This window comes from Nicotiana tabacum, chromosome 14 (genome assembly GCF_000715075.1).
Source record: "Nicotiana tabacum cultivar K326 chromosome 14, ASM71507v2, whole genome shotgun sequence".
Classification (NCBI taxonomy): domain Eukaryota; kingdom Viridiplantae; phylum Streptophyta; class Magnoliopsida; order Solanales; family Solanaceae; genus Nicotiana; species Nicotiana tabacum.
The window spans coordinates 77,849,872-77,860,695 of NC_134093.1; the positions used below are offsets into that span (position 1 = coordinate 77,849,872).

At 34.0% G+C, this 10,824-nt stretch overlaps 1 protein-coding gene across 3 annotated transcripts in view; it reads right to left on the bottom strand.

Annotated features, from left to right (window-relative positions):
• The window catches only part of LOC107770871 (protein THYLAKOID ASSEMBLY 8-like, chloroplastic), a 29,288-nt gene extending 25,704 nt beyond the window's left edge, over positions 1-3,584 (bottom strand). Inside the window, exons 1-2 of one of the 3 annotated variants that reach the window (XM_016590206.2) lie at positions 3,150-3,582; positions 137-523 (exon numbers count right to left, since the gene is read on the bottom strand). In XM_016590206.2, the coding sequence (XP_016445692.1) occupies positions 137-523; positions 3,150-3,464 (702 nt within the window). In that variant the 5' untranslated portion in view covers positions 3,465-3,582. Of the gene's footprint in view, positions 1-136; positions 531-3,149 lie in introns of all 3 variants that reach the window. The other 2 variants (XM_075229680.1, XM_075229681.1) reach the window with 2 other exon arrangements.
• Between the last annotated feature and the right edge of the window lie 7,240 nt (positions 3,585-10,824).

The following is a 10,824-nucleotide window of genomic DNA, read 5'->3' on the forward strand; positions in this document are numbered from 1 at the left end:
AAGAAAAAATTTAAGCCACAGTGCAGAGGTCGAAGAGCATACCAGAATGACAGGGTATTGGAGAACACATATAGCAGTAAACTATAACTCCATGTATGAAAAATTGATATTCGTTAGAGGGAGTTGATCTACTTACATTGGTACTTTCAATTTCTTTTAGAAATTTCTCTGGATAGTCAATATAGTCGGCGCATTCTTTCTTTACTCTAGCCACAAGCTCTTTCTCTTGGGCCTTTTGAAGGCTCCTTATCAAAATACTCATAGTCAATTTATCTGGGAGGAATCCTGATTTCTTCATCAGTTCATACATTTCCATTGCCTTCTCTACGAGATCTACTCTAAAGTATGCCCCGATAAACTCTGTATAGGTTCTGCTATCTAGTTGTAAGCCCTCCTTCGTCATGTCCACAAAGAGTTGTTCAGCCATTCCAATCAATTTGTTTTTTCCCAGCATCATTATCATACTATTGAACACAGATAAATCTGGTACATACCACTCCTCATTCCTGACAAAGTTGAACACCTGAACCCTGATAGTTTTCAGATAAATGCACATTTAAGAAAAATAAGGAGAAGTATTAAGATGGGAGGAAGCCATGAGCAGATATTTTCATGATAGGCAAGAAGAGAAAACAGAAGTAGAAAGAAAGAGCTATATATTGGTCTTTTTATCCATATCTAATATGCTTTCCTCCACAAAGTATGGGATTTTAATCAGTCTAGCCTGCATCTTCAAAATCAGAATCAAAGGTTTTACTAGATCAAGTTGATCATGATCACATTTTAAGTTGGGGGGTGTTAAAGTCTGAATGCTAAGACACAACAAAGTGAGAAGCAAATCTTAAGCTGCCACATCTATGCATGACCGTGCTCAAACAGTCAAAAACGTCAAATGAGAAGCAAACGTCAACATGTAGAAGAGCTAAGTTCAGACATTACGTCCAGCACCCTCCCAGGCAGCCCCACCAACCCCTCAACCCCCAAAAGAAGGTTAATAGAAACACAGATAAGTAACACTGAGTTGTTCTATAACAAGAATACGTGTTTCTCATTTATAAAAAACTAACTAGTCTAGCATTACAAGAGACATATAGTCAACATCTTCGTAACCATGTCATGAAAGATATTCCTCTGCCTATTAAATTAAATGGAAAAATAACATTTCATCGTCAAATTGTAGAGAAAATGACAAAAATGGTCCCTTATGTTTGAGGGTAGGTTCAAAATAGTCCCTTAAATATGCACTACGCACTTTTGGTCCTTTAAGTTTGTCGAAAGTTAACACTTCTAGTCTCCATCAAATATTTAAAAATTTATGTTAGTTAGATTTGATGGAAACTGTGGGGAAAAAAATAAACCTTAAATACCAGGAAAGTCCCATCAAATCCTAAAAATTGCAACACAAAACCTGCACTAGAGACCAAAAAGATATAAAAAATAAGCCAAAATTACACACTAAAAAGCTGCACCAGACTCTAAACTAAATCTATTTAAAAATTTATGTTAGTTAGATTTGATGGAAACTGTGGGGAAAAAAAAATAAACCTTAAATACCAGGAAAGTCCCATCAAATCCTAAAAATTGCAACACAAAAACTGCACTAGAGACCAAAAAGATATAAAAAATTAGCCAAAATTACACACTAAAAAGCTGCACCAGACTCTAAACTAAATCGAAAATAGCAGAAACTACAAAAATTGTACCTCTAAATGTGAGTTCCTGCTAATTTCCCCTTTTCGTAGTTCCCGTCAATCTAACAGATAGAGTTCGCTAAATATTTGACGGAAACTAAAAATTTTAACTTTTGGTTTAAAGCACCAAATCTGTGCAGTGCATACTTAATGGTCTACTTTGAACCTACCCTCAATCTTAACAGACCATTTTTGTCATTTTCCCTGAAAGTATAGGTTAAAAGTCTTCTATTTTTGTAGAGCATTGCATTTCTTCTCCCCCCACCCCCACCCCCCCCAAAAAAAGCCACCCACCCAAAGCTCAAATCCTCTATTTGATCATTTATAGGAAACTGACCTGCCTGAGGTTATTAATTTATGCAATCAAATTGCATTTTAAGCCATCACATAGAACTGTAGTCTCAGACAGTATGTGTTTCAAACAAAAGAAAAGATAAAAAGGAATTCCAAAGCCGTATAACCTTTTGAATTATAGTACTAGAAGGGATGAGCTGATTACAAAGTAAACTAATGAATCGACATCATATACAAATAAAAATTGGTAGTATTCATCCCTAACAACAGAATCAATGGGTGGTTAAAGAAAGTTTCAGAAAAAGATCGGCTTTGGACATGTTTCTATGGAATTTATTTTGGTCTTCCAAAGTTTGAACCCCATAGATTAAAATAAAGATACACATTGGAAGCTACCAAACTTCTCTAAAACATTACAAGCTGAAGAAGAGCAAGAGCAGACATGCAATTTCAGGCTCATTGCAGAATGTGCATAGCATACCGCAGCACAAGCACTAATCCTTTTCCAAAAAGAATCCAAATTCGTAAAACAAGGTCACACTAATCACCTTAAAAGACCCAATTCAAAAAGATTGAAGCCAAAGCAAAGCTAATACAACTAATAAGCTTCCTTGAAAATCTTTTTACATGTTCAATTTTGTCTATGGACATAATTACTATCTTAACTGCTTTCAAATATTCCTCATGCTTCCTACTAATACAGTTTGATTCTTAACCCATACTCTATACCTTTTTAAATAATGATCATGATCCTCAGTGCCACCGGTCTCCTATAGATCTCAAATGATCTTCGAAGGTATAGAGTATAGAGTATAGGACTTGCTCAAAAAGAAAAGAGAAAAAGCATCCATTTGCATCAAGGCATAGCTTAACTAGCTATATCAAAAACTTTTTGTCTACATCAAAACTATTTACTCCACCTTTCCTTTTTGCTTTCTAACAGTCAAAAACTGTAATCATTAACCAAAACTTGTAATTCAGCGAATGCAATTGAGTTTTTGGCTAAATACGTCCCTCTAATATGTCTCAAACCTAAGAACATACTTGTAAGACAACAGGGAGCAAAAAAGAGTCACTCTACTTTCAACGAAGAGAAAAAAGTAGCTTCATATCAGCTAGGGCTCCTATATCAGAAAGAGATGAAAGAAGTTATGTTGAAAATACCTGGAGAGCCAAGTGAACCTCATTTTGCCTTTGCAGCTCAGTTAAGGTGTCCAACACGTCAGCCTTCAATAGCCTACTAAGTTTGATTTTCAAAACCTCCTCCATTTTTTCAGGTGATTTGGCTAATTTCAGAGACTGGACAGCTTGTATTGCCTCTGTGGACAACACCCTTGACCTCCACATAGGTTTTCTCGGTCCATTTCTCAAACTACACGCAGTTTTCTGCTTCCTTATTGAAAGATTGAGTTGGGTTCTTGAAAAGTGTAGTTTTTGTAGAAAACCCAATTGAGAAAATTGAATTCTGAGAGAAGCCATTAAGGCTCAATTGATACAAAAAGTAACAGAGAAATTAGGGAGGGAAGGTGACCCGTGAACAGGAGAGACTGCGGGAGAGCTTTTACTTAAAAGGAAACTATACTAAAAGGAAGAGGGGATGTGCACAGATAGCCACTAATAAGCTTTTACTTAAAAGGAAAATATACTAAAAGGAAAAGGGGATGTGCACAGATAGCTACTAATAACACATGTATTTATTTTTAAATTATTGTTTTAAATATATTTAGTCTTTAACCACTGCTTTAAAAAGCTTTTACCCACCCGAACGAAAATAGCCTTCTGCTATATAGGATTTCGCTAATACATACGCTCCTTATTTATGATCAGCAGCAGCTCAAACTTACGTGCAAACTTACGTGCAGAGAATTATTATGATCGTCCAAAATTGCAGAAGCTTCTCTTCCGATTTAAAACTTCCAGTCTAAGTTCAGAATTCAACTTTCTCGTCCAAAATTCACCATAAAATTACAGTAAGTTCTAAAGTTTCAGATATCTCTATATACTTTTGTGTGTTTGTGTGGATTTTTATTTCGTTACTGAAGAATAAGATGCTAGGAATTTGATTTTTTTTCTTTTCTGTATTGATAACGTTAAGGACATCGCGTCCTTAACTCTGTGATTGTTCTGTAAATATTGAGGACATAATGTTAAGGATTTGGTGTCCTTAACATGACTGTTGTTCTAAAAAATATTAAGGACAAAGTGTCCTGTGTTTTGCAACTTGTATTAATAAAGTTAAGGACACGTTGTCCTTAACTTCAAGACTGTTGTTCTAAATATTAAGGACATAGTGTCTTGTATTTGCAAATTGTATTGATAAAGTTAAGGACACGATGTCCTTAACTTCATGACTGTTGTTCTAAATATTAAGGACACCATGTCCTTAATATTTTCACTTTACACATCAAAGTGAAGGACAACTTGTCCTTAAAATTTTCGCTGCACACATCAAAGTTAAGGACAGCTTGTCCTTAACTTTTACAATGCACACATCAAAGTTAAGGATAGCTTGTCCTTAACTTTTACAATGCACACATCAAAGTTAAGGACACCATGTCCTTAACTTTTACAATGCACACATCCAAGTTAAGGACACCATGTCCTTAACATTTTGACTGCACACATCAAAGTTAAGGACATAGTGTCCTATTTTTGCAACTTGTACTGATAAAGTTTAGGACATGATGTCCTTAACTTCATGACTACTGTGTAAAAATTAAGGACATAGTGTCTTGTTTTTGTAACTTGTACTAATAAAGTTTAGGACTTGATGTCCTTAACTTCATGACTACTGTGTAAATATTAAGGACATAGTGTCATGTATTTGCAACTTGTATTGATAAAGTTTAGGACATGATATCCTTAACTTCATGACTGTTGTTCTAAATATTAAGGACATAGTGTCCTGTGTTTTGCAACTTGTATTGATAAAGTTTAGGACATCTTGTCCTTAACTTCACTATTGTTGTATAAATATGTCCTGAATTTCCCATTTTCTTGACTTGCAGGATGGATACAATATGTATTATAGTTGCTTTTAATGATAGATGGACTGCAGACTATAAGTATCTTGATCATCAAACAAAGCTTGTTCTAGTACCTGAGGCAATTCGATTTGAAAATTTCATTAACCAGGTCTTTGAAGTTATTGAATTGGATAGAGACAAGTTTGAAGCAATGATATGGTTTGATATCAATCTGGGAACAAGCAAGGGAATGCTTGTATCCAAAGATTTAGATCTTCACACATGTATAGAGTTACTAAAAAGGCATTCACTCTTCAAGGGCTGTCGTTTCATTGTTGATATTTCAGAAAGAGTTTTTGGTTCTACAAGCACCTTTGAACATGTCAATATAAAAACTCAACAACACAATCAAGACAAATGCCAACAGATAATGGAAATAGATGTGGTTGAAGCTCAACCAATAACTGAAGAGGTGCTTCAAATATTTGATTCTATTCAAGTGGAAGGACAAAGCATTATAGAGATTGACAACGAACAAGCTTTGGGTATTCAAGTCTTAGAGAGTGCACCGGTAATAGAAGAAGGTGCTGAAAAAACCTTTACTCAACTAACTAGACGAAGCTCAAATTCGAAACAAAAAGAATCCCCAACTACGATATTAAAAGAAAATGCTTCGTTGGATAAAATAAAAGTGGGATCAATATTTGACAAAAAAAGAGAGTATAATTAACTATTTTTCCAATATAGAAATTAAAGGACATTTTGAATTCAAGGTTGTTATATCAAGCTCAACAAGATATTCGTTGAAATGCAATGATGATAGGTGTGGGTGGTGTGTGCGTGCTTTCAAAATTAAAGATTCAACACTATTCAAGATAGTAAAGATTGAGAAAAATCATGACTGCTTAGTTAACACTATGAAAGCTGATCAAAGGCATGCAACTTCAAAGTTGATTAGTGGTTACATTATCGACAATCTTCGAGACCCAAGGTTTGAAGTTACACCAGCCTTTGTCATGGCAGAAATGCAAAAACTGCATGGACTAGACATTGGTTATCACAAGGCATGGCGTGTTATTCAACGTGCTTCAGCTTTAATAAGAGGAAGTCCTGAAGAGAATTATGAATTATTGTCTTCATACTTGTATATGATGAAAAGTAAAAATTCGGGAACATACACTAACATAAAGATAGACGACAACAACAGGTAAACAATCAAAAAGAGTTTATTAGTCTATTTTATAAACTTTAAGACATGGTTTCCTTAACTTGGATATGTGCAAAAATGTTAAGGACATGGTGTCCTTAACTTTGATGTGTGCAGTGAAAAAGCTAAGGACATGGTGTCCTTAACTTGGATGTGTGCAATGAAAAAGTTAAGGACATGGTGTCCTTAACTTGGATGTGTGCAATGAAAATGTTAAGGACATGGTGTCCTTAACTTTGATGTGTGCAGTGAAAATGTTAAGGACATGGTGTCCTTAACTTGGATGTGTGCAGTGAAAAAGTTAAGGACATGGTGTCCTTAACTTTGATGTGTGCATTAAAAAAGTTAAGGACATGGTGTCCTTAACTTGGATGTGTGCATTGTAAAAGTTAAGGACATGGTGTCCTTAACTTTGATGTGTGCATTGTAAAAGTTAAGGACAAGTTGTCCTTAACTTGGATGTGTGCATTGTAAAAGTTAAGGACATGGTGTCCTTAACTTTGATGTGTGCATTGTAAAGGTTAAGGACAAGTTGTCCTTAACTTTGATGTGTGCAGTGAAAATATAAAGGACATGGTGTCCTTAACTTGGATGTGTGTAGTGAAAAACTTAAGGACATGGTGTCCTTAACTTTGATGTGTGCATTGTAAAAGTTAAGGACATGGTGTCCTTAACTTTGATGTGTGCAGTGAAAAAGTTAAGGACATTGTGTCCTTAACTTTGCTGTGTGCAGTGAAAATGTTAAGGATATGGTGTCCTTAACTTTGATGTGTGCAATGAAAAAGTTAACGAGATGGTGTCCTTAACTTTGATGTGTGTAGTAAAAATATTAAGGACACGGTGTCCTTAACTTTGATGTGTGCAGTGAAAATGATAAGAACATGATGTCCTTAACTTTGATGTGTGCATTCTAAAAGTTAAGGACATGGTGTTCTTAATTTTGATGTGTGCATTCTAAAAGTTAAGGACAAGTTGTTCTTAACTTTGATGTATGCACTGAAAATGTTAGGACATTGTGTCCTTAACTTTAATATGTGTAGTGAAAATATTAAGGACATGGTGTCCTTAACTTTGATGTGTGCATTGTAAAAGTTAAGGACAAGATGTCCTTAACTTTGATGTGTGCAGTGAAAATATTAAGGACAAGATGTCCTTAACTTTAATGTGTGCAGTGTAAATGTTAAGGATTTGGTGTCCTGTATTTTTAACCTTCTGTTAAACTGTATTTTCAGGTTTCTTTTTATGTTTTATGCATATGGATCATCAATAGCTGGTTGGAATCATTGTAGACCAGTGATTGTTATTGATGCAACTTTTTTGAAGTCAAAATATCGTGTTGCTTTAATGATTTTAGTTTCAAAGGATGCAAATAACCAAATATTCCCACTAGCCTTTGGAATTGCAGAATCTGAAAATAACAATTCCTATGAGTGATACTTTAGTGAGCTTCGCAATGCAATTGGGAGCCGTGACAATTTAATTTTTTTATCGGACAAGCATCAATCTATTGCACATGGCATTGCAAAGGTATATCCTGAAAGCCACCATGGGATTTGTATCTATCATTTGGAGCAGAACCTAAAGCGAAGGAAAGTGAAAAGTGAGGTCATTAAACTTTTCCAAAGTGCTGCAAGAGTATACAAGCGCAAAGAATTTGATCTATACATGTCAGATATAACAAAAGTTGATAAGAAGACTTTTGACTACTTGATGGAAGAACCACCAGAAAGGTGGGAACGTTCTTGTAGTCCACGACGAAGATATGACATGCTCACAACAAACATAGTTGAGTCAATGAATTCTGTGCTATTAGAAGCAAGGGAGTTGCCTATATTAAGAATGATGGATTTTATCCAAGTGAAGCTACAATGTTGGTTTTATGAAAGAAAAAATAAAGCAAAAGAAACTTTTTATGACGTTTCTTGTTGGGTAGAAGAGGAATTGAAGAAAAAGATATATTTAGCTTTTACTTTAAATGTAAGTATTATGTTCTTACTTTAGCTTATTATTTTAATGATAATTTAACATAATGTACTAACTTATAGTTTTTCAACTTTGAAGGTCTTCCCTGTTGATTCATGGCATTCTAGAGTTGAGGAAGAAGGAATTACTTTCTTGGTGGACTTAAATAAAAGAACATGTGATTGTTTTCAGTTTCAATTTGATGAATTACCATGTATACATGCAATTGCAGCTATCAAGAAGAGAAACATCAAGAAGTCTAATTTTTGCTCTGACTGGTACTTAAAGGAATCTTAGCTGAAAACATATGAAAGACAAATACATCCTGTAGGACATACGGATTCTTGGATTGTACCAGAGAGTGTTAAGTCACAAATTATTAAACCTCCAGATTTTAAAGTCCCGCCAGGTAGAAGGCAGAAGAAAAGACATATTTCAGCTACCGAATCATCAAAAATAACATTCAAATGTGGTCGTTGCAGAAGAATTGGTCATAATAGAACATCTTGTATATATTCTCCGACAGTCCATCCATTTTCAAGGAAGCATAAAGAATAATAGATATATCCACTTATGTTTATCTACTCTTTTAAGTTTTTGCTATAAATTGGATTCATTTAGATTGTTTTTATTTGAGCAAGTAAACATTAGCAGATGGTTATATAAAAGATGTCCTGAATTTTCAAAGTTTCTTTGCGCTTACGTGCTCTTTGTTTCTTTTTCTTTTTCTGGGAGTTCAATTTACCTTTGTCGGACCAATTATTGTTTATGAGATTTTATTCTTGCCGTAAGTAAACAAGAAAGTCCTTTTCTTTATATAATTTGACGCCTGCAGCTTGCTACATCTTTATTTTTAAAATCAGATTGGTACAAGTAAAACTTAAGGACATAATATTTTACAAGTCCTGAAAATTTCAAGTATGAATCTAATATTAAGGACATAAATTTCTAAAATGTCCTTAACTTCTGGAAATCTCAGATTATTATCTAGATTTCCAGAAGTTCAGGACATTTCAGAAAAATATGTCCTGAATATTATTTTCATCCTTCAACAAATCAGGACGTTTATGAACATAATGTCCTGAAGTTCTACAACAATCAATGTATCTTTTGCTATATCTCTACAGATTTAAAAAAACTGGCAATTTAAAATGGACAAATCAGTAGTTATAAAACTTGACATCTGCAGCTTGCTAAACACAGCTTGCTACATCTTATTTTTAAAATGAGATTGGTACAAGTAGACTTCAGGACATAATTTTTTGAAACGTCCTGAATATTTGAAGTATGAATCTAATATATAGGACATAAATTTCTAAAATATCCTTAACTTCTGAAAATCTCAGTTTATTGTCTATATTCCAGAAGTTTAGCACATTTAAAAAAATATGTCTTGAATATTATTTTCATTCTTTAACAAATAAGGATGTAGTTAACAGATTCTGAAGTTCTACAACAATCAATGTGTGTTGCTTTGAATTTCTAAAAACTTCAAGATAATTTAATCAAATATTGGCCCTTTAAAACTGTGAAAAAATGGACAAATCAATAGTTAACAGAAAGAAAGAAATTAATAATACGATGCCTTCATATTACTGCTGAAACTGTAATTTAGCATAGCTGTGAACAAAACATTATGCTATGCAAAAAAAAATAAAGTGCCTTGTGACAATTTACAGGATATTTCAGAATTCATATGGATTCTTTACAGCAATTTTATACCAATTCCACTACAGCTGACTTTCTTTACAACTACACTACAGTTCCTTTGGGCAAGAAGTTTCATTTTCACTATCATAGTCGTCGCCGACATTTTTTGGTGGTGTATCATAACCAGAATTTCTTTTTCACTCTCCATGTGCCCAAAGATTTGCTGCAAGTTCTTTTCTGAAGTTTGATATGTCCTCAGGTTGGAATTTCTCTACATCCTTTCCCATCATCAACAACTCCACGTACTTGATTAGGAATGCACTACAATCAGTCCTAAGAAAAATATGGAGTCTATTAAACAATATCTTTAATAAAATAAATCTAAAGTACATATAAATTATATAGCAAATGACAACACGTACGATCCAGTTTGGTGTGGTGATCTTTGCCACTGAATATTAAATTTGTTGAATGCATTTCCAAAAGACTTGTGATTTTTCTCAAACTGTGAGAACTTTAGCAAGTGGGGGATAATGCGTGCATACATTTCAATGTGTTTCATTTCTTGCTCATATGGCTCACTATATATGGAATCGTACACATCAATCTTTCTCTCATTCAAGTCCAATACCCCCAAAAGAAAATATGTCACAACATCATTATCTTCTGAAGGAAGCCGACATGGAAAAAAGATTTTGTCAACTTCTGTCCAAGCAATTCCACATCTACGATTGTCACCCTACACATATGATGTGAGAACCAACTGATTATCATCACACCAAAACAAATCTGAAGCATCTTCATTGAAATCCTTATACACAATTAGCATATAGTTATCAAAAAGTATATCTGTAGTTGTGCAACGAAAAGGATGGGCGCAAGAGTGGTAGCATTCCTTCTTTCTCAAATAATACAGGGCAATGTCAATATGCTTCATAAAAAGGCAAAAAAATAAAAAAATCCATCAATCATAAATAATTAAAAAACAATAAATTAAGAAAAAAGAAAACAAATGCCTTGTGAATTATCAAACCTTATCATCAAGTACAAAGCT